Genomic DNA, 25416 nt, shown 5'->3' with positions numbered 1-25416 from the left:
CACAGGAGAGTTTGTTGGAGAGATCCATAGGGTCCTAGAAGGCACATAAGCCTACCCACCCACCAGCACCAGAAGGGCCCAGTTGACTTGGGGGAGTGGTGGAAGGGACTGAGGTCTGACAGAGAGCAGAGTAAGCGCCATTGTTCCCTCTCAGACCCTGGCCCCACATACAGTGTCACAACCCAGCAACAGTGGTGGCGGGGAGGTGGGGGGAGGTTGTCCTGCCCTGGTGAACATCTAAGGTTCCACCCCTTACTGCGCAACAGGTGCAACAAGACAAAAAAAGTGGCTGAAATAGAAGAACAGATCAAAGCTCCAGAAGTAATACAACTAAGCGACCAAGAGATAGCCAACCCATCAGATGCACAGTTCAAAGCACTGGTGATCAGGATGCTCACAGAATTGGTTGCATTTGGTCACAAATTGTACGAAAAATGGAGGCTACACTAAATGAAATGAAGGAAAATGCACAGGGAACCAGTAGTGATGGGAAGAAAACTGGGACTGAAGTCAATGGAGTGGAACCTTCATTGACTCCAAAGTCAAGGAACCTCCAGGACATCTTTAAGCGTTCCAACATCCAAATTATAGGGGTACCAGAAGGGGAAGAGGAAGAGCAACAAGCAGAAAACTCATAAAGGAGAACTCAAATAATAAAGGAGAACTTCCCCAATCTGGCAAATGAAATAGACTTCCAGGAAGTCCAGGAAGCTCTGAGAGTCCCAAAGAAGGTGGACCCAAGGAGGAACACACCAAGGCACATCATAATTACATTACTCAAGATGAAAATGAAGGGGAGAATCCTAGAAACAGCAAGAGATAAGGAGATAGTAACCTACAAAGGAGTTCCCATCAGACTGTCAGCTGATTTCTCAAAAGAGACCTTGCAGGCAAGAAGGGACTGGAAAGAAGTATTCCAAGTCATGAAAAGCAAGGATCTACCTCCAAGATTGCTCTATCCAGCAAAGCTTTCATTTAGAATGGAAGGACAGATAAAGTGCTTCTCAGATAAGGTCAAGTTCAAGGAGTTCATCATCATCAAGCCCTTATTATATGAAATGTTAAAGGGACTTATCTAAGAAAAAGAAGATAAAAAACATGTATAGTAAAATGACAGCAAACTCACAATTATTAACAACCACACCTAAAACAAAAGCAAAAACTAAGCAAACAGCTAGAACAGGAACAGAACCACAGAAATGGAGATCACATGGAGGGTTAGCAGCAGGGGAGTCGGAGGAGGAGGGAGGGGGAGAAGGTACAGAGAATAAGCAGCATAGATGGTAGGTAGAAAATAGGGGGAGGGCAAGAATAGTATGGGAAATATAGAAGCTAAAGAACTTACGACACATGGACATAAACTAAAGTTGGGGAATGTGGGTGGGAGGGGGTGTGCAGGGTGGAGGGAAATGAAGCGGGGGAAATGGGACAACTGTAATAGCATAATCAATAAAATATATTAAAAGTTACCCATAAATTTACAAATGGTTGCTTTTCTTTACTTTATCAAAGAGCTCTAATCGGTGTACAGTTTGTATCCTGGTTGGTTACCGATAAGTGAGCCCTGCCCACTGCAGCACATTTACCGTCTAATGGATATGTAGTGGCAAGTCAGGTGTCATTTGAATACTTCACTTACCCGCTCCCCTGTTGGGGTTTAGGTACTTAAGAAGTTCTGTTCTTATAATACTGTAAAGAACATCTTTATGTATATACCATTTTTTAACAAAATTTTAAATCTGTAGGAAAGATCTTCAAAATGAGATGACTAAACCAAAAGGTTAGGTCAATTTCATGGCTCAATATGTAATACTAAGTTGCTTTCTAAAGAAAGGGGGAGCATAACAAATGCCACCAACCATACCACTTTTAACTCCTACCCCAGCCTTGGATACTTGAAAAAAAAAATTCCTAGTGGTGTCCAATCAGGAACCTCATAGTGTCTGTTTGAATTTGATTACAGAGTTGGAACACAGTTAACAGTGAGTGCTATTTCCACTTCAGCGAGTTGCCTGTCATTTGTATATATTGCACATATTGTACCCACTAGAAACCTAATGTTCTCAACTTGCATGAGGCTTTCATAAAATTTTTCTTTATAGTCTACAATAATTTTATGTATAACTTGCAGTTTTTGCTAATGACACATACTGCATCATTCTTTCATAGAATGGATTTAAGCAGCATATGTCAGAAACACATTGATTTCAGTACATTCCAATTAAATAGAAATCTGAGCAGTTTCTAGGCCAACAGCTGGGCACCTGTTTACTTAAGGCTTCCTGCGTTTATTGAACTGCTGGCCCTACCATTTCTGTACTGTACTTTGTATTTACAGTACATTGTATTAGTTTTATAGCCCGAGTCTAACAACTACCATATACACTAGGGATTTTATCTCTCTGAGTCTACTTCCCACCACACTCAGGTAATTCCTACCCAACGGCCTTGAGCTGGCTGCCTTGTCAGACAGCACAAAGTACACTCCTGTGCCGCCCCCCACCCACCCATGGCTCCTTGAACCTGCTTTCCGCTCTGTTAGCTTCTGACAGTCCTAACTCTGACTTCCAGACCACTTCTGTAGCTGCTTTGGCCTTGGTTGTCAGCCTTGCCTTGTTTTATTCCTCAATCCGTGTTTTAGTGACTGTGACTGAGATGTGACATTTCATGTAGTGAAGCGCACCTTTCTTTATGTGTTTCTAAAAAGTACTTTGCTCAGTGTCTTGGACTTTTAAAAACATTTCTAGGTGCAGTTTACTTCAGTTTTATTTCACATTATACAATGTTACTGTTTTCACCCTGAAGTTTACTTACTTTAATACACTAAAAAATAAAAAATGGGGGTGAGAAAAAAGCTGAGCACATGATACATCAGTGTATAAGTTCTATTCCTGTGTGCCTTGTGTCTGGACTTTACACTTCTGCTTTATCAGGTTTTATTTTTCAAATCTTGAACAACTCGGCTTATACCACTCGTAAACTGTCTTCTCACATGTAAAACATGTAATTCCTGTCCTACTTAATTCAAAACATTTTGAGGATGAAATGAAATGCAAGAGCAATCTTTATACTATATATAAAGCACCAAAAAGTGACAAACAGAACTTTCACAAATTAACTCAAAAGCAGAATCTGAACACTTAGCATTGGATTGGAAATTATATGAAATGTCTATTTATTACCAATTCCCAAGCATCATCTTGGGTAAATATGTGTTTTGGCTCTAGTAGAAGGAAAAGGATAATAGTCACACAATTAGCAAGAAGTTCTACCAGTGCAGTTTTTTAAAAAAAGCAAATACATATTTGTTTTTAGAATTAACATCATTTCTCTGCGTGTAATCCTTCAGTGTTTTCCCACTGCATCTAGACTAAAATGCCTATTGTTTGTCAAGGGCCCCTCGGCATACAAGGTCTTAATCTACCGTATTTCTTCCAACATCTATTTCACTCTGCTGCAGCATCCCTGTGTCCTTCTGTCCGTTGCCTTCTTTCACCGTATTTAACCCTGGAAGCCTTTCCTGCCAGGCCCTCATGGGGCTCTCTCTCATTTTTAGGACTGCTCAGTGTTACGTGGAGAAGTAACACTGTCTTTAGCCAACCTGACTTTCTCGATTGTTCATGTGTCGTCTGCCTCTAGGCTGCTCTGGAATGGACAGCCCGAGTTAGGTTTGGGGCTTTGTTCTGTATAGCTCGCATTTGTCCTGCATCTGGGGTGGCGCCCAGTAAACCTCTAACTGTTTCAGGGATTTAGACCCCAGATCAGTTAAGATTCTCCCACTTTTCCTATATCTTTTAAGATTCTATCTAATGATATTTTTTGATTTGGCATCTAAGATCAACATTGCTTTCGGATCTTAGAGTAGGTATTCCAAATTAAAGACACGAGAACCACAAACATTTGGAAGAGGAGTTGCAATGTCCAGTGAGAAACCAGTGGTAACTTTGATTTGGGATGAGAACATTTAATGTTAAAATACTTTAACTACACAATGACATCCTGATTGGGTTATGAGAAAGTATACCACCTGAATTCCACAGGGAGCTACAGTGCATCTATTTTTATCTGTGTCCCCAGAATAAAGTATTATAAAGGGATTGTGTACAGTTGCACTTTAACAGAAGGCCAACATGAAGGGTGGGTAAATGAATGATGTTCCAGCTGTTTGATGGCACACTGAGCAGTTTTAGTCACGCGTTAGCGCTCCGTGCAGTTTCGTGGAAATACATCCTGGAGGACTCTCACAATGTCAAGCACAGTTTAAGGAGTTTTATGTGATTACTTCTCTTTATAACAAAACATTACAAAGCAGCCATAAAGAATGGCCTGCTTTTTGTAAAATAAACACAATGTTTTGTTTATATGCACACAAAAATGCAGAGAGAATCAACACCAAAAGTTCTGCATATTCTAAGCATAACGGGATGACTTTTCTGTATTTTCTAAATCTTTTCCATCAAGTGGTTATTAATATTGTCACCAAAAAAGAGGGTTTAAGATAGCTACTGGAAATAGGAAGGATTTGTTGCTCAGAGGTTTTTGCACATAATATTGGCAATTCCTTCCCTACTCATTCCTCCGGGAGGGGGACAGAGGGATTACTTGAGAGAGCACCTTTAGCCAGAAAAGTAGGAACGCTCCTGTGGTCACAACATAAAATGTGTGAAAAGTTGGTGAGCAGTAATAAAATTGGATAACAGGACATTACTGTCTTCATCATCTTACTGATGTTACCATCAGTTATATTAGATATACTGATAAATGCAAGGTAGTAGAAAACTTCTTTTTAGTTTATCTGAAATCTACACTAGGTTCTAAGGAATAGCTTTTTAAAACGACTTAAAAGAAATGTACTCTTTCTGAAGAACAAGGCAGAGCATCGTTCATACATGGTTTTGTGTAACCAAAGAATTCAATTCTCCATTGTAGAAAAGCTGAAATGTTTTCCATGTAAGTAGGTATTTCTTAGTTTCCAGGGTAACAGGCATAAAATTTTCTGAAATAAAGACATTAAAAGCAAGCTTTCAATGTGCTTGTACTTTACATTTTTAGGGTTATGGCCTTGTTTCTATGGAAAGTTGATACTAGGCAAATGCTGAAATAGAGGTTTCTTCTAACACTTTATTGAATGCATGCCCAAAATTAAAAACAAATTGAAATGAAATTTTTACTATCATGTTGAACATAAAAAGGTAAATTCTGTACTCACAAACTCTGTTTATTAACTATTCTGATTCAACACTTTTTATCCTGGTCTTGGGCTTAGTCCTTGTTAACTTAACTACATCTGTACCAGCTTCTCCTAAAGCGCCTCTGTCCAGGGCATTCTCGCCTTCAGTTCAGAGTCACCAGAACAGACTCTTTAAAATATGTCAACTTGTTTACCTGGTAAATTCATGCGATTTCATGACTTCTACTTTTTTCTTATTGATTGTAATGAATTGATAGACATAGGATTGAGAGGTAGTTGTGGCTTCTGAGTCGTGTAAAGTAAGTTTGAATGGAAAAAATCAAAACTGGAGTGAGTTAAGATAGGCCTACACTATGGAAAAGTTATAAGATACGATCTGCAATACTAAGAGCTTTTCCAGCACGACAAGAACTGAGTTTGGTGTGTCTGTCACCTCCATGTCAGCGCCTCTGTTCCGTGGCCTTGTTACACGGTCATTCCAATTGCTAGATCTCGTTTTTGTGTTTGTTTCCATCAGCAGTAGAAGGAGAATATACGTGGGACTTGTTTGCAGTTGGAGGGGCCCAATGAGATATACATGAAAGTGAGTTGTAGCCCTGGCTGGTGTAGCTCAGTGGATTGAGCGCGGGCCTGTGAACCACACGATTGCAATTTGATTCTCAGTCAGGGCACATGCCTGGGTTGCAAGCCAGTTCCCTGCAGGCCAACTCCCAGCAGGGGACACACGAAAGGCAACCATACATTGATGTTTCTCTCCCTCTCTCCTTCCCTTCCCCTCTAAAGATAAATAAATAAAATCTTTAAAAAAAAAGAAAAAAAAGAAAGTGAGTTGTAAATCTTAAAAGAATTATATAAAGGTCCTATTTTGGTTTCGAACACTATTATCTACAAGTTGTTTTGTAAACTCACTCAGAGGCTTACCACACAGGATCAAGCAGAGCAGAAGTTTTTACAAATAATTATTTGCTTTTTGCCTACAGGCACACTTAATTCACATAATTTGTTCATTTTTTTCAAAATATTTCAGTGTTCTGGAAAAAGAACTTCCCAGTTACAGAGCCGCATCTACAGTCTGATTGAATCTGCAGGCTTAATTAATCTAACTTCTAATGAAATTAGGAGCTTAACCAAAGTTTAAGTACAATAAGGGCTACAAGACCTCTATGAAATAATGAAATAATCTCTGGCATTTAAATGAAACAAATGGGCAAGTGGGGCTTTAACATATTTATGGTAGAATGTTTTCTACTTCAAAGAACACAGTCTATTCATTAGCCACTTGGCTACACAAAATTATTCCCTTTTGGAAACATTTCCTCTCCCTCCCTCTCTCCTCCCCCTCTCCTCCCCCTCCTCCTCTCCCCAGCCCCCACTCCCAACATTTGGACTTCAGAACCTTTACCTCAACATTCTTAAAGTCAACCGGACTCCATTGGCAGGAGGAGAGGTTGGAAGGGAGCCTTGGAGACAAACACTCTTGTGCAGGATCTGGCATCTTAACACCCAAAACTTTCTATTATAAATTAAAACTTAATTTTTTTCTCTTTTGAAACTTTTGACCAACGATGTCATGAACCAAAACACCTGTCTTTTAGAACAGGCAGTGTAAAGGGAAGTCTGTTAAGTCACTGAAGTGAGACTATAGATATGTTACTGTAAAAATGGAAATTTTAAAGCAGTCAGAACTCTGTGGGTTCTCCTTTGGGTAAACAAACAAACACTATTCTCTGCAATCCTGGCAGTAACATTGCACATTGTTTAGTTATGTTATGTGTTCTTTCCCACACTTTTCTTCTGTGTTCAAATTATAGTTGGAAGGAATAAGGCAGCTTCTATACAGGAAACTGAAAACAGCTCAGTTAACACCATATAGACTTTCCTCTGTCACTCTCTATTTTGAATTTAAATAACCCAAACTGTAAATTGCTTCTATGTGAATTGTCCCATGTATCATATACCTTAACAGGTGGGAACCAGAGCACCACCAAACTTTTATCTTGTTCCTTCATTTAGGTACAACTTGGATAGGTAAGAATGGATAGATAAAAATGGATACTCAAATGTTGGGGGCATTAAAGTTTTCATTGAGAAAGGAAGGAAATATACCCAAAAGTCTTTATAAAGTCTCATGAGACATTAAATAGAGCTGTAAACAGAAATGGCTGAGGACTGGAGGGTCTCAGAGAGGTTTGAAAAATGCAAATAGGGGAGAAGGAACTGGGCTTTTAGGTCGTAAAGAGAGGAAGAAACTGGCTAGACACGATAGAGAAAGCATAAGGGGTGGGGGTGCCAGGCATAGCCAGCATTGGTCCCTGGTGTCCAGCCCTGGGAAAGCTGGCCCAGGCAAGAAGTAGCCTGAGGTGGCGTCTTATTCCCAGAGGACCACAAAGCTAAGAGGTGCACGTGACAGCTGCCACCACTTACCTTACCTACTGGCGTGTCTAGGTCATTGATGTGTTTGCTGCAGGTGTTCCTGCTTTCTGGTTTCTTGGGAAGTACACTGGGCGTTTGTTAAAGGAAGCCAGCCGGTTTTGTTAGCAGCTCAGTTTCATGGGGTCTGACAGCTGACTTGTTCGATGTAATTCTCATCTGGCTTAGTTACACCCTAATTTGTTGACTGTTTTTGTAACTAAATGCTCCTCTTCTCTGCTTTCCAGAAAGTTAATTTTCATTTGCGTCTGGACCACAGCAACCCCTGGGGCCTTGGTCCTACTCTGACAGTGTGTCTAAAATGAGATTGAAGGACACGTTATCCTTCCACTTCCTCATCAGCAAAATTGGGAGTTTCCCAGTTTGGAAGTACAGGCCGCCACCGATTTGTGTTTCTCACCCCCGTTTCTTCTTTCCATGGCAGGAGTTTCCATATTTTCCTTTTTTTCATAGACAACAATGCACAATTTTCTCATACACAATTGAGAACCACAAAGTGGGGAACCACTAGTCTGATTTGATGAAGGTGATGACAATGATGGGTGACATTTGGCAAGCACTTACCATGCCCCAGTCTTGTTTCAAGTGGGATATTCATTCAGCCGTCTAAAACAGTCCTCATTTTTAGATTTTGTATTTATAATGCACAGTGAGAACTTTCCCTACTGTGTCTGATAAATGTTTTCCAGGTTCTATTATGAAGAATGTGTTATCCAAAATGCCTGTTGAGTGTTTAAGGAGGGAACACCATGCTTGGTTTTAAGTATGTGCACGATGTTATGACAGGACATAGTAGTAGTCATGGCTAGACAGATGGAAATGGTAAGAAGACAAAATTATACATGTGAAATACACATGTGAAATAAACTAGGTAATTTAATAAAGTAAAAAATATATATTGCTATTAGAGTATATTAGAAGTTATTGAATCCATGGGTATAGGAGTGATTGCTTTGAGAAAATACAGGATGGGGCAAAAGTAGATTTACAATTGTGAGTACACAAAATGGAGTTCATTCTTATATTATTATTTATTAATTATTGTGTTATTTTTCATACAAACAACTGTAAACCTACATCCACCCACCCCTGCATAATTAACATGAATCAAATTGTGCTCAGTTCACTGAAGCTCTTTTATTTAAAAAATTTTTTTCCACTCTGTTTTCTTTTATACAGTACCTTTGTTATGTCCTCAGGTTCACCAATTTTTTATTCTCCTCAGCAATGTCTAATCTGCCATATAGATTAGACATTTTTCATCTTGGAGAGTATACTTTGTATGTCTGAGGAAACCCCATTGTTTACATCTTCCTCATCTCTAGTTACCTTTTTGAACATATGTTAAATACTTGTAATAACTTTTAATGTTTTTGTTTGTTAATTTTAGCATTTGTGTTCATTTTGAGTCCATTTTGATTGATTATTCTCATTTTGGCTAGTGTTTTCTGGCCTCTTTGCGTGCTCAGTAATTCTGAATTGATTGCCAGACATCACGCCATGTACCTTGTTTGGTGTTGGGTATTTTTGTATTCCTCTGACTACCGTGACATGTGCATACGCCCCACTTTCCTTACCCACTTTACTCTTGGTGGACATTTGGGTAGTGTTCAATTTTTGGCAATGGTTAAGAGCCTTGATGGTGATTTTTCTAGTATGTGTGCTTTGGGAACAAATGTGTGTGATTTTTGTTCTGTATATGTACTGAGGAGTGTAATCGCTGGGTCATAGAGTATCCCTATGTTTAGCCTTGGTCCACACTACTGTTTTACAAAGTAGTTTTTCTAATTTATGTTCCTTCAGGTGTGTATGAGAATTCTGCTTGCTCTTCCCTCACCAGCCCTTGGTATTTTCCCCTTCTATTTAGAGGCGTGTTTTTAATTTGCATTTCTCTGATAACTGATGCAGTTGAGCATATTTTTGTAATTATTTTTCCATTTGGATGTGTCTTTGGTTATCTGTCTTGTTCTTACTGATTCCTAGGTTTTCTTTATGTATTCTAGCTATGAATCCTTTTTCTGATATGTCTATAGGAAATGTCTTCTCCTGTTCTGTTCCTTTTTTACCCCTTTAATGTTCTCTTTTGAAGAACATAGTAATTAATAATAACATAGTCTAGTTAATTTTTCATATCCTTAAAATGGTCAGTGCTTCTTGTGTTCTGTTTAATAAACATTTGCCTACTTTAGGACATAAAGATGTTTTCTCTAGTATTTTGAATTTGTCACTTCTTTGTTTCTTCTCTCTGGTTGTTAAGGTCACTTCTTTGTCTTTGGTGTATATTTCATTTTATTCTACTTGGAATTCATATCTTTCTTAAAACCTGAAAAATTTCAGTCACTTCTAATTAGAGCTGTTCCTCATTTTTTGATTCTCTCTCACCTGTATTTCTGATAAATTTTCCTGTTAGATTTTTTCTCTATGTCTCTGAAATTCTTTTGTCCTATTTTCTATTACTTTGTCTCTCAGTACTGTGTTCTGAGTAATTTCTTTAGTTCTCACTTCTGGTTCTTAATTATCTCCTCAGCTGTGTGTAATTTTTTTTGTTTAATCCCACTAAATTTCTATTTTTAGTTATAGTTTTTGTCTCTAGTAGTTCCATTGGTTTCCTTTCCTATGTTCCTGGTTAGTTCGAATAGTCTTTTTTCTGTTATTTGTCCAACTTTCACTACCCTTCTCTTTTTTAAGCATATGCTTACTTAATTTATCCCACATCTGCTAAATAGCTCTACTCTTGAGGCTTTGTTCCGTAATTTGCTTAACTTCTATTCTTTCTCATACTAGTTTGCCTAATTGTGATTACTGATTTTGATAGTCAGCCTTGACTAAGCTCTCAGTATTACTGGCAACTCTCTTCTATTTCCTTTAGCAAGTTTCTTTCCCATTCTTTGTAGTGTTTTTTTAAAGATATTCCCATTCTTCATAAACCCTTCAAGTGTCTTCTGTCATACAAAAACCAAACCAAAACAAAAAACCCATTTTTCTCCTTTGATTCCATTTATCTTACATTCATCTTACAAATGTTTATTGCACATCTATAGACTCAGCTCTGTGGTAGGTGCTGAAGATTCAGGGAAGCACACGATAAACTTATTCCTTCTCCTCCAGTGTACTTGAAATCTGGAGGGAAATTTGGAGATTCAGAAAATGTTACACAGTTACATCCTGCGTACGATGCTTCAGTCAATGACAGACCACATATACATGGTAGTTCCATAGGATTATAATGGAGCCGAAGCATTCCTGTTGTATAGTGACATCATAGCCAAAGTAATGGTGTAGCACAGTGCACTACTCATGTGTCTGTGGTGACGATGATGTAAACAAATCTGATGTGCTGCCAATCGTATTAAAGTCTAGCAATGCAATTATGTACAGTACATAATACTTGATAAGGATATAGTTCTTTCGGTATTATTGTTTTAGAGGGTACTCTTTCTACTTATAAAAAAAGTTGGCTGTAAAACTGTACAGCCATGTTAGTTAGGCTGCCAGAAGCCTCATACATCTTGTGTTAACTGTATCTCTTGATTACATCATTTTCTCTTATGCTTGATTAAACCTTATAGTTTTATACAGTAGCATGCTGTGCATGTTTGCCGACTAGGAGCAATAGGTTATCCCATTTAGCCTGGGTGTGTGCTGGGCTATGTCACCTAGGTTTATGTAAGTGCATGCTGTGATGTTTGTGCAACTATAGAATCACCTAACAATGCATTTCTAAGAATGTATTCCTGTCGGGCAGTGGATGTGATCAGTTAGGGTTGTGACAAAGCAAAGTCCATCAGATGGCGGAATACCATCTGGGGCAGTATTTTGGTGGAAAGTCAACAGGACAACTGTTCATTTAGTATGAGCCATTTCCCAGTGATGTTTAGGGTAAGCATTAAGAGGAGTCTAGATCTTAAGAGGATAAGGAATTAATCACTTCTAGTTAGAAGATCAGGAACTATTATGTTTTACAAGCCACAGGGTGAGGTGTGAGAGTAGGCACTATTGTATAAAGTTTTAAACAAATTTGAATGTCCCTAAAGTGGAAATTTTGGACATATTTGTAGTGCCATGTTCAATTTCCAGGCATTTTTACTTTTAATTAACTTTAAACTCTAACACTGAGGGACATTAATTGATAATGGGGGTTGGCATTCATTTTCTTTATTATTATTGAAACTATATGCTGCAACTTAGCTCCATTAAGCTGAATATATATTCATATACAAATATACATGTGTATACACACACACACACACACACACACACATATATATATATAATGTTTAGGTGATTGTATTTTTTTCAAAATGGCTTGAAGAGATATGGGTGTGTTAAGGATGAGAAATGAAAGCATGATAAAAGCATGACTACTTGAACATCCTTTCAGAGGATATTAGAAATTGAACTCCTTAGAGCTGAGAGTTGCAGGCGGATGTATCTACCCACCATTCATCCACCCAAACCAACCAGCATTCGTTAGGATCTGCCTGTGCTAGGCATAGCGTTGCATGCTGAGGTTGTAAAGATTATGAAGACCCTCTCTCTGGGTGCTCGCTTCGGCAGCACATATACTAAAATTGGAACGATACAGAGAAGATTAGCATGGCCCCTGTGCAAGGATGACACGCAGATTCGTGAAGCGTTCCATATTTTTGAAAATTGAAAAAAAAAAAAAGACCCTCTCTCTAGGAATAACCAAGGAATGTTAGTTCATTTTAGCATTAGTGTTTTATAAATTGTTGGGCAAACAGTGACCATAGTTTTCACATGGAAATTGTATTAGAGGTAATCAGTTTGAAAAGGCCTTTAAAAATGATATATGTGAGTTGCAACAATTTTTTAAAAAATTATATTTTTGTATACAGGATAACTATATATTTAAGAATTTTATATTTTTATTCTTTCGCTTATTGGTTTTGATGTTATAATTTGACTTAAATATCCAAGACAATGAATACAGTGAGCACATTTTATTCAATTTTAAGAACTAGTTTAAACACATTTTTAGTTATTGACAATCATGATATTTTTATTGCAGATCTCATTCTAGAGAGCACTGATATCTATATTCTGAGTCAAATGAGGCAAAAAGAAAATACATTTTTATATTATCCCCTCACAAAAGAGTTGATTATATTTGAACTATAGGATATTGTTATTAACAACAGTATTACTGATAATGTCTTACATTAGTGCTAGAGTGTGCCAAACATTCAGCATTCTTTCTTATTTAATTTTCATAACAGTCTGATTAGGCTGAATGCAATTTATTTCCATTTAAATAGAGAAGAAGGTTAGAAAAACTGTGGTATACTCTGTATCATATGGACAGTAATTGAATATAATACCATTATTGATGTCTCGATATATATGTAGACTGTAGTTTATATTTTTATTTTGTAGATGAAAATAAACTGTTACCTGCAAGATCAGGATGTACTATAGAAGATCATGTAATTGCGGGAAATGTAGAAGAATTTCGTAAAGATTTTATTTCAAGAATATGGCTGACGTACAGGGAAGAATTTCCTCAGATAGAGGGCTCCGCTTTGACCACAGACTGCGGTTGGGGCTGCACGTTACGAACTGGCCAGATGCTGCTGGCTCAAGGGCTCATACTGCACTTTCTTGGTAGAGGTAAATCAAATCTCTGTTTTTTCTTTTTTGTTGTTTTGTTTAGTATGAACTTTAGCTTGCAAACTGCATAAACTTCTCTGAGATTAATTTCTTGGCACCCTAATGTCTTCTAAAGTTGAAAGTAACCTAACATACTACTTCTTTATTGAATCGAGCCAGTTATGGCTTAAACCTTCGTGATTCTCCTTTTAAAAATATAGGTTAAACATACCCATTATTCTTGGCTGCCACCATGAAGTAAGTTCGAGTTTTAGTAGCCCCCCCTTTCTTTGTGGTTATTATTTATTTCTTTTCGCTTGAACTCTCTGGGTTATATCTCCAGTTCAGTAAATCCCGGGCAGGTCAATAGCAGTGACTTTGAGCAGATAGTTAATATTGTTAGATTATTTAAATTGTAACAAATTTTACACTGGTTTCCTTATTTTCTCTCTATATATTAATAATGTTTTAAAAGTATTTTTCTTTGTAAATATGATTATAATCAGTTCAACTGATTACACATGTTCTTAATAAGATCATCATACTTAGTCCTGTTGACTTTCAAAAATGTCATTGATACCTAACTTACATGTATCATTTTTTTCTAGTGTGCTACTTTCCTTACCATTTCTGTTAGTCAGCTTTTTATAATGTGTACCTTTGTAGGAGAATTTTAGTTTACTATTTCAGGCTATCATATCTGGTTACCAAGTGCTATTATTTTGTGTGTGTGTTTTTCTGAATATGTGGCAAATATTTAGTAACCTTTCTATTGGGATTATTGATGAGATCATATAGAAGACATTTATTTAAGAGTGGTGTGGATAATGCAAGGAAGAAGAATTTTTAAACTCTGGGATGATTGATTTGTAGTCTTGTACAGTTAGGGGCAAGAATTGGATTATACCATATTATGCCATGTGTAATACACACACCTGTTTTGTGCATATTACGCACAGGATTATTATGGCCATTATTATACCCATATTATGTAATCATTATATTCATGTATAATGTGCATCCTTATTTTTCCCTCAAATTTGGGCAAAAAAGTGCTCATTATACACTGCAAAATATGAGTTATTTCATAGTCCTGACTAGGTCTCTGAATCTGACTCATTTTGTTAACTTAAAATTACATGTATGTGTGGGAACTATCTTGTTATTTAAAACATTGAACTTGTGGAAATAGTTAACTGTTTTGAGATCTTTGATCTTTAATGACTTCATTTATTATAACTTTTCATTTACTAGAGAATTGTTATTATGCCTTAAACAATGATTGTTATTCTGAAAGGATTATATGAGAAAAACACATTTTGAAAAAAATTTAAATTTCCATGATCAGACTTCTATTTTAACATATAATCAAAACAAAATCTACTTTCTGCAGTTATTCTCTCATGAATACTCTGAATGTTAGTGAATATGTTTATTGGGCCTGTGGGTGGTCAAGACTGGCTGTCTGATAAATAGTGCTGGTAGTGGAACAGAGAAGGCGGTCTTCTGTCTCAGAGCTGTCAAAGAAAAGGGAAAAAAGCATATTCTACAATTTTCTATGTGGATGTGGATTTGCTGTTTTTCTTTCTTTTTGTTTTTTGTTTTTTAATTTAGTAACTTTTTTATGTTTTTATGTAATATATTCTCATTTTAGAAATTACAGAAACTATAGAGGAGTCCAGAGAATAATATTATTACTCAAGAGTAAACATTATTGATGTATTGACATATTTTTTCCGCTCATCTTTATTTGCTTTTTAAAACAGCTTTATTGAGATAGAATATATATATATCATAAACTCACCCATTAGTGAACAATTCAATGGTTTTTAGTATATTTAGAAAGTCCTGCAGCTATCACTATAATCTAATTTTAGGATATTTTCATGATTCCCCTAAGAAACCTCATACTCATTAGTAATTGCTCCCAATACACTCCTCTTCCATATATAATCATTAATCTCCTTTCTGACTCTATACATTTGCCTCTTTCTGAGTGTACTCTTTTAGTTTAGTAACCCACATGAGTTTAAAAGCTACATACTTATTTTAGTGGAATTGTTGAAGTCTAACTATTTAAAAGATCTGAACACCTTGCTTTGAAACTACTATAGCTTGGACCTGGCCCGATGCTTTGAGCATTGAAAATTCAGACTCTGAATCATGGACTTCCCACACTGTAAAAAAATTTACTGCATCATTTGAAGCACCGCTGTCAGGGGAAAGAGAACTCAGAAGTCCGACAGTTTCTCTGAAGGAAACAATTGGGAGGTACCCTGATGATCATGAAATGCGAAATGAAATTTATCACAGGAAAATCATCTCTTGGTTTGGTGATTCCCCCTTGGCTCTCTTTGGCTTACATCGGCTAATTGAGTATGGGAAGAAGTCCGGGAAAAAAGCTGGAGATTGGTATGGACCAGCTGTGGTTGCTCACATTTTAAGGTAAGATGTTTTACAATCTTTCATCTTGTGGCGGAGGTCCTCAGACTCAGACGTACTTATTTTTTGCAGCATATATCATAATTGGAACTTTTAAAATCTAACTGTATGAGGATATTCATAGTGGAGATTTATTTGCAATATTTTGTAACTCTGGTTTCATGTCATTTATCTACTGACAAAGTTTGCTTCTTTTGCTCACAGATACAGATGTCTAAGCCCCTTTCTAACCAGGTTTTTATTAGACTACCTTATTGGATTGTTCTAAAAACCATCAACTCTTTCAACTTTGGAACATGCATAATATCACAGTTTTTTTAAATGGTATACCCTGGGGGCTATAATGTACTAATAGTGTAATGAAATGTCAAGAACTAAAATTGATGTTTTCAGCATTTCTTTTGCATACATCAAATTCTTGTGAATTGTAAATGTATGGGACTATTAATATTATATTATAATATTGTAATATTAGTAAAAGCAGAGTCTGTGACATTCAGAGTAGTTAGAAAAAAAGTTGGAGTGAAATTTCATCTTTTTGTAGCATTCATTTAGATACTATTTAAATTTTTTTAAAAATTGTCTTTTTTGTTGTATGTCCTCTTATTATTATAAACTGAATCATTAATATGTCTTCAAGTATAGTATGTCATGATAAATTTATTCTATTTAGAATTGTATACCGATAGTTTAAAATTATTACTAAATTTTTTCAGACTATATTAAATTCCTTTTATATTTTATAGTCCAGAGGCTTATAATTGAAAAAGTATTTGCATAATGTTATTAAGTGTATTGTTAATAATAATGCCAAGGTCAGCTTCATATGACATTTATAAAAGTATATCATAAAGGCATGGTTTTTACTCTTCAAGATTATGTTCTGTACCTTGGGGATGAGAAAACTTTTTCCGTAAAAGGCCTTATAAGGGTTTTATTGCCCCCTTTTTTCTTTCTTTCTTGCTTTCTTTTTAAAAGCAAGCCTTTAAACTATAAAAGCCATTCTTACCAAAAAACAGGCCACAGGTCGCTAATCCTTCTTCTGTTCTAACACATACAAATGTGCATAATAAAGCATAAGTTTAAAAAGCATAAAGATACAGTTAAATAAAAATATTTATTTCTACAACTTGTGTAATTTCCTCTTACACAATATTGTTATTTTTTTATGTCATTTGAGAACATTATTCTCACTTAGAAATATTTTTCAATTTGTACTTTTACTTACAGAATTCTAAGATAGATTTTTGAACAAAGGAAAAAAACATCACGCTATTGTTTAAAGAAAAGAAACAGACTTCTTAATTAAGTGTACCAGAGGACAGTCAAAAAGTAACTCATTGCTAGTCAGTAATTAAGTTAATATGAAGCAAACCTTGAAGCACATTGTAATATCATTTGTTAGCAGACGTTTGATATAGCCAAGCGAGTGGTTGAGAGAAATTAGGGGTGGGGAGCAGGGGGGGGACAGGGGTTACAGTTTTATACCCAATATTTTTATGTACTTTGTAATTTATATTTGAATGTTCTTTAGGTAATTTAATATTCAACTTTGAAAAAATTGACCTGATTTTTTATATCAATTGGGTGATAGTTTTGAATGCAGACACTGTAGGTTAAATGAGAATGTCAGGAAAATGATGGCTTTCTTTCTTCTTAAGTTAAATCTTAGTCACCAACTGGAAATAACAGATAAGATTTTAAAGGATGATGCTTGTTATTTCTTAGAAAAGCAGTTGAAGAAGCCAGACACCCTGATTTACAAGGAATAACTATTTATGTTGCACAAGATTGTACAGGTAAGGAATGTATATAATTTAAATTTTCCTGTGTTTGTTTGGTTAGACTTTTATATGTGTTTAGCTTGTTCCAATTATATTCTAAATGATTGTGAAGGTAGGGACCATGTTATATTTTTTTGTTCCCATATAACACCCTACACATAATAGGCACTTATTAAATATCTCTTAACACATTATGAATTTTTAGTTACAGTATTAAAATAAGCTCTTAAATAAAATTCCAACATTTAAAATGAGTACTTTTTGTTCATTTTTAGAGAGAAGGGAAGGGAAGGGACAAAGAGAGGGAGAGAAACATCATCGATTGGTTGCTTCTCATACACCCTCAACTGAGGACCTACCTGGCCCACAACCCAGGCATGTACCCTCATTGGGAATCGATCTGGCCGTCTTTTGGCTTGCAGGCTGTCACTCAATCACTTCCCAACACTATCTTCCATATTGATATAGCAAAATGCTATCAACCTTCAGGCCATTCTTTGGACATACTGTTATGTTTTTTCATGTCTTTGTACATATTGCCACTGTTTAGAACATGCCTTATTGAAATGCCTTTTGTTTTGGAACACAAAATTTATACCTTAGGTAAAGCCTTCCCTTCTCTCATTTAGAAGAACTAATTTTTCTGTGATTTATGACATTTTGGAAATACCTCTATTAAATGCTGCACTTGAAATCACTTGTAATATGACCTTATGATTATCTGTTTCTTGCCTGTAGATCAATGATTGTTAGGGGAGCAGGGGTAGGGGAAAGGCAACAGAATCATTTGTTTAGGAATCACTGCTACAGTGACCCTGTTATGGAATTAGACTATTTCATAGAGGAAAAACACCAAAACCATTGATTCAGACACTCTGAAATCTGGCCTCTCACCCCCAGCATAGAACCCCAGTAAATGTGTGTTGAATGAAGATGAAGGGTAAGAGGTGTTTGATAAGGGAGAAATTGTTGTGTATGACAATAGAAATGTCATTACTTTGTATTGCTTGTGGCAATATTTATTTCTGGAGGAAGTAGACTTCTCTGAAGGGAAACTGTATTGGATTGGAATGTGCATTAGTTCAGAAAAGTCAAAGATAAAAGATGGTTGTGTGTACCCCGCCTTTGAAAAGTGACAGAATTTAAAGGACTATAATCAGAAGCCATTACTGAGAATAGTGATGGAGAAAGTGAGATCATAGAATTGAAACAAATAGAAAGAACTATTGTGGTATTTTTGTAGCTGTGGTTTAGATCAGTGATTTTCAACCGGTGTGCCACAAGGATTTTTAAAACATGCAATATCTGACTATTTAAAATGTTAAGGGCACCCACCTCTTTTCCCTTAGATTGTTAGATACAAAGTGACAACAGCCAGCACAACAATAGCCATCCAGTGTGAATGAGTCAACATTATACTTACTATTTTTGTCAGGTTGGCAAAAAATATATTTTTTGGTGTGCTGCCGAAGTTTGGTGATTAGTTTGTGTGTGCCATCTGATGAAAAAGGTTGAAAATTGCTGGTTTAGATGGACTATGAGAAATGGGGAAGCTTGCGTACAGAGTAATCTGATAACTTCTAATCTATAAATATAGAATTTAAAGGGAGAACTGGGGCACAAGAGGCAGCATTTGTTAATCAGTTAATTGGAAGAGCTGAAGAGTTTGGTTAAATGGACAGGGAGTATGGGTATATAGTAAGTTTTGAATAAAACTAATTTATGTCGAACAAAAAAAATAAAGTTTAGTTTGTATTTCCTTCCACCTAATTCCCTCATTTTCTCTTGCATTATTCCACTTAGGATCTCCCACCCATCGTTTTACCAAAACTGCCCTTATCAGTAATTTAATTTCGCCCAATCCATTGATCACGTCTCAGTCTTCACCTCTCAGTCTTCAGTCACACAGTCTGTCAGTAGCGGCTGACACAGCCACCGCTTCCTCCTTTTCTTTGTAACATTTTGTTTACTTAGTTTGCAGAACACTACTCTTCAGTTTCCCTCTGGCTCCTTGTCTACTGTCTCCTTTGCTGGTTTTTCCTTATCTCCCTCATCCCTAAAACTGTTGGTACATTGTGCCCAGCCTTTATACTGCATCCCTTTTTCTGTGTACACAGATTTGCATTCACCCCGTCTCATGGCTTTACAGTGCCATCTGTATGCTGGCAGTTCCCAAATTTGTAGGTCCATCCTGATCCCCTCCCCAGTCCGGGCTCTTATGTCCGTAACTGCCTCCTCATCCTCCCCATTTGCATGCCTAACAGATATCTCAAACTAGCATGTCCAAAACTGAGTTCCCAGTCCTCCCTCTTCTATTTTCCCCTCCTACAGTCTTCTGTGTCTTTGTAGATGGCATCTTTCTTAATCTCTTTGGTTATATCCAAACCCTTCAAATCACCTAGGATTCCCCCTTCTTTTGTTTTGCCTTTCACTCGTACATTTAATGTATGAGGGTGCTCTATATCTTCAAACTGATCACTTTTCACTGCCTCCAGGTGACCATCCTATGACCATTCCCTGTCTTCATGGTTACCGCCTTCGTTCCAGCCATCATCACCTCTTGCTGAATTATTGCAATGGCTTTCTAGCTGTTCTCTCTGCTTCAGCCCTCACCCCTACAGTCTGTTAGCAAGAGAGGAACTAGACTGGTAAACTGTTAGTCAGATCAGAACATTCCTTTCCTAAAAAAAACTTCTCAGTGTCTTTCCAACTCACTTAAAGCAAAAACTGAAGTCTTTACAATGGCCTGTAAGAGTTCATACAATCTGTCTTCTTTCTCTCCCAAACTATAACTTAATCTCCTGACCTTATTTCTACTTCTGTACCCCTTGCTCACTTCCCTTCAGAGGTACTGGCCTCTTGTTCCTGGAATAAGCTTCGGCCCTAAAATGTTTGTGCTTGGTGATCTTTCTAGCTGGAACGCTCTTCTTCCAGGTAACTGCATTTCTTGGTTTCCCACTTTGAGTCTTCGCTTCAGTGTTAGTTTCTCATAAGACTTTGCCTACCACCTGATTTTAAATTGTTCCCGCCACCATCTTGTCCTATCCATCTTTCTTCGTTTTCTCTGAAGCACCCATCACCATCTGACATATATTATATTTTATTTAATTATTGCCCATTTCCCCATGTTAGAATATATGTTCCCCAAGGGCAGGGATGTTTCTCCATTTTGTTCGCTGCTGAAGCCCCAGGGCCACATGGGAAGATATTCAGCAAGTAGCTATTGAGTGTGTGAACGAGGTGGGGATGTTAAACTCACTGAGACCTTGATAATGATGTCAGAGATCAGATGACTGCCCAGTGTGGGGGAAATTGGGGTAAAAATGTTTCTGAAAACATTAATACATATTCATTATGTTTTCTTCAGTTTACAGTTCAGATGTGATTGATAAACAGCGTGCTTCCATGGCCTCTGATAACACAGATGACAAAGCTGTTATTATTCTAGTGCCTGTTAGACTTGGAGGAGAAAGAACCAATACCGACTACTTAGAGTTTATAAAGGTAGGAGATGAGAGTTCAGTTTTTTTTTAAGGCAATGATAGCGTCTATGAAAAATACAGAAGAATTGCAATCTTTTTTCTATTAAAAGGGTAGGGAGAATTTTATTGTTATAGATTATAAAGTTTGACATTAGATATTTTAATTATCAGTATTACAGTGTCAGATGTGATTTGAAGAGTGCAGTGTTCTGTGACAAGATGAATAGGTTTTTCATCTTTGTGGCCAATCACAGAGACACAGATGCAGCAAACATCATAATCTATACCATGTCTATAGTTCCCATCACCATTATTTGTGATTTTTAAAAGAATATACTTTTTTATTCATAAAACCCCACATTGAACTGTATGAAATAATTACCAAAACAAACTGACTTTTCTATTGTGGCTGCATTATCTGTTAATTTGTTTCCTGTCACCATACGGTCAGTAAAAAGTTAGGATGATTATTTGTATTGACAGAAATGTTGAAGATACGTGGGGGGAGGTTCTAGCTTTGTTTTTTTTCATATTAACCAGTTAAAAATTTATTCTATATCAGAACACATAATTCTTTTTTTCCCTAAATAACCTAATTATATTAGCTTGTTTTGGACACTAAGCTATTCAGTTACCATAAAACTTTAACTTTTGAAATACTTAGTTTTTGGTTAATATTACAGTGTCTGTGTTATTTTCATAGTTTTAATAAAATTCCTCATTTTATCAAGTGCAGAGATGGAAATTCCTTTTTGAATGGAGTGTTATAGGATATAGTAATCTTGAAATAAAGTCTAGATTTGTGTTTTATGATTCAGTAACAGTTCCTTTCCCCACACGAGGCATTAATCTCGTTGTGGTTCCTATGTATACGGTGGAAAATACCTCCTCAGGCTAACTTGTACCGATTATAAAAACCTAGAGCAGTTCTTTTCAGTGTGTAGTATATGGAAGTCTTCTAGCTGGCGTGTTAATTTTTCCTAATAGTTAGTAAAATTTTGTGGGCACACTTGTAACTAATACTACCAATAATATAATATAGTCATAACCTATGAATCCTTCAGATAAAAATGGGGTTTTGATTTTCAACATGTGGGTTCTTTAGTGGAGTTATTGGTAGAATGTGCCAGGTTACGAACCATTTCATCTGGAGAATCCATTGAGGGTTTTGAGACTTCGGGCATCTTGTCATGTCTCAGTAGGTTCTAACCAACCGAATGGCGTTTTTCTACCACCGTGAAAAGGTTAGAAACTGAGCCAGTCTCGGAACTGACGCCCTTAGCTGAGACCTGGTTGCCTGTGGAGCGAGCTGCAGGTGGCTTCAGGGCTTTGCTGCTCGGCGATGTTGACGGCATGTCTCAGGCAGCAGCACCGCCTGATGCTCCTGAGTGATTCCTTGCAGCCTGAGTTGTGGAGGGACGAGCCATGGTTAGCACAGAGGAGTTAACAAGTGTCTGTTAACGTGCATATCTGTATAGCATTTTCAAGGCATGTTTATCTCACTTTGCCCTCACAATACCTTCATACTGGGTTGTCTTTATCAAACAGAAAAGACAGAAGTTAAGTGATATGTTCAAGTTCAGATAGCAAATTAGTAACAAAAAAACAACTTTGGTTGTTTTTTCATATTTTTCCTTAAAATATGGACTTTTTAAATGTATCACTATTTTGAGCTTTTACTAATTAATTTATATTATACTCCACTAAAAAGAGAGAGCAGTGACTACTGAAACACTTTACTTTTTCAATTGTCAGGTAAAAATGGCTGAAATGGCCGAGTGAAGTAGATTATGTGCTGGGTGTTTTGCTTGGTCAGAGGGAGTGGTTGGGTCAAAAGGCGAAACGAAAGCGTGTCAAGAGGCATTCACTGTAGAGGTGAAAAAACAGGGCATCCAACAGCAGCCCCGAAAGAAAAATAACCTTCCTGTTCCTCTTCTCCTTTCTCTTCCTCCTTAACCTCCACCTTCGTCTCTGCCCCCCACCTGCTCCGTCTGCTTTCTCCTTCTTCATCTGCAGTTTAATTTTTTTCCTGCCAAGCCATTATGCTCTCAAAAATTCCCCAATCAGTTGTATTTTTCAAATGTATTAGTCGAGGTAATTGCACAGTGCTGCAGAGATGGTACCTTCCCCTCTGCCATTCTGTGAGGAGGGGTTTGCTGTGGTGCTTTATCAGCCCTTACCACGGGCAGTTGATTTATTTATTTATTTTTAAGAGACGGGCAATGAGGAAAATCCAATATGTTCTCTTTCTTCAGCAAGACAAATTAGGACTTTCCTTTTTTGACTGATTACTTCAGTCTTATTTATTGCTTCATGGATACAGCTCAATAAATTCTCACCACTAGATAACTGTGAAGAAGTTTTTTTAGGTACTGAGAGGTGTTTCAAGTTTGCAAAAATACAGCCTTTTGCATATAATGGCATTCTAGCTCCTAATCTGCTTCTGAGTGTTTTTCGCTAAATCTTCTCTGGTCAGTTGTAAAGGAATTCATGTCAAGAACCAACGTCTTTCTTCCATTACTGGGGCTCCTTCTTCTGAGGAAAATCAGTAATGATTCTTGCTATATATTTTTCCCTTTCTCTTTCTCAACTACGGGAGACGGACAACTTTCACCTCCTTGTGGTTCGTAAGCATTGTGTTCAGCTGATCAGATCGTCTCAAGTTGAAGTAAGACACCCTCCCATTGGGCTAGGGGTGTTTACTTAGGGGGAAGGCAGCAGACTCGTTACTGATAAAAAACTATTACTGTTAGTGGAGCTTTTATTTCTTCTTAATGTTTTTTTAGTTAGCTCTAAAATGCTAACCTCATATACCTTCTCTATTTTATTTTTTCAGTTGCAGTTCTCCTTTCCAAAAAAACCCCTCTCTATTTTCACAAGACTAAAAGGGTTATTTATAACAGCGAGAACCTGAAAATAATTTAAATAGTCACAATCAGGTTTTAAAGCACATTTTGTTACCTTCATGAAGTAGACTATTTTGTGGTCATTAAATATAACATAGGTCTATATTTATTGGTAGGAAATAATATTTATGACATGAGTGACAAAAGTGATAACAGTATACATTGGATAATGTATGATGTTATCATTATACAATGTATGATAACAGTATACATTGTATAATGTTTATTGTATGATGCCACATACATAAAATTGCACTCATAAATCTGTATGTGGATATAGGTGATACAGATAGGTATGTCAAGATTTCCCCCAGGTGTTAATTATGATGAGCTCTGAGTGTTCGGGTTTTGGGGAACTTTTACTATGTGTGTTTTTATTACAGTGAACACATTATTTTTAAGAAAATAACCTTTAAAAACATTATGGTTTGATTACTTATTAAAGGAAAAAAGCATTTGTTTATATATATATTTTATATTTTCCAAATTTTAAGACATCCTTTCATTTATGAGAAGGAAAGTTTAACTATTTAAGACTTTGTTTTTTTTGAAAATAACATATGCTTTATCACTTTTGGTGTTCTTTAACATAAATGTGCTAAAATTAATGTAGGAACTATTGACAAGACATTAATTAACCTCACTGAACTGTTTTTAAGGGTATTTGGCCCAGCTTACATTGAGTTCTGCGTAGAATAGATGCCGAGGGGCATACTTAATCATGTAGTGCGGTATCTGGTATTTTATGATTAGTAAAATAAATTGGCCTTAAATACAATAGTAATTCTTATTTTCCTTGGATTAAAATGTTTTGTTAGTCTTTGTATTTATTTCCAATGAAGTAGAATTAAAAAATCTGTCAAGTAAATGCCATTGATTAGAAAATGGTTTTTAGTTTGGGATCCTAAGACTCAAGGTTCAATGAAAAGAGTCTAAGAAATATTTCTAGCATTTCAAGAAGTCTGATGAAAATACTGTATTGATCACAATAAGGCTGTACAAGCAACTGGAAGGCCAGGTGTTTTTGCCTTTGGCAGGAAGTTTTATTGTTTTTATGTGGTAACATTGTCTGTCTCCGTATTGGGCACCCAGTAGTTGGTTAATGTTTTTGAGGGACGTGCTGGTGAGAATATTTGGTTTCATCATATTAATGTTGAGTGATTTAAAGAAAAGGGAAGACATTTTTTGTAGAGGGATTTCAGAACATGGGGCAAAATGTAATAAAAATAAAACTGGTGGTGAAAAACTTGGGAACTACTAATATTGGTAATACAAATTTGGTTGTTTTGAATAATTACCATTTGTCTCTTGACCCTAAATCTGAATTAGTTTCTTTTGGCAGGGTATTTTAAGCCTTGAATATTGTGTGGGAATTATCGGTGGCAAACCAAAACAGTCATATTACTTTGCTGGATTTCAAGGTTAGTGATTTAGTAAAGTATAGTTCTTCATCGTGTGTGTGTGTGTGTGTGTGTGTGTGTGTAAGTCAGTAAGTTAATGTGGGATCGTCTGGAAGCAGGATGATTAACAGAGCAAAATGAGTACCTTATAAATTCATCAGTCCCACCATA

At 36.5% G+C, this 25416-nt stretch overlaps 1 protein-coding gene and 1 non-coding gene across 3 annotated transcripts in view; both read left to right on the top strand.

The window, feature by feature from the left end:
* Positions 1-25416, top strand: part of ATG4C (autophagy related 4C cysteine peptidase) — an 83245-nt gene that overhangs the window by 39849 nt on the left and 17980 nt on the right. For both annotated transcript variants that reach the window (XM_037043499.1, XM_037043491.1), the window contains exons 4-8: positions 13019-13252; positions 15346-15676; positions 17402-17472; positions 20825-20961; positions 25188-25266. In XM_037043499.1, the coding sequence (XP_036899394.1) occupies positions 13019-13252; positions 15346-15676; positions 17402-17472; positions 20825-20961; positions 25188-25266 (852 nt within the window). The remainder of the gene's footprint in view (positions 1-13018; positions 13253-15345; positions 15677-17401; positions 17473-20824; positions 20962-25187; positions 25267-25416) is intronic.
* Positions 12163-12269, top strand: LOC118985701 (U6 spliceosomal RNA). The gene has a single exon (XR_005066176.1). It is a non-coding gene; the product is annotated as a U6 spliceosomal RNA (small nuclear RNA).

This window comes from Sturnira hondurensis, unplaced genomic scaffold, assembly GCF_014824575.4.
Source record: "Sturnira hondurensis isolate 20B ecotype Veracruz unplaced genomic scaffold, ASM1482457v3 Scaffold0000648, whole genome shotgun sequence".
NCBI lineage: Eukaryota > Metazoa > Chordata > Mammalia > Chiroptera > Phyllostomidae > Sturnira > Sturnira hondurensis.
Note: the sequence above shows the minus strand (reverse complement) of the source record. Positions and strands in the feature narration are given on the sequence as shown.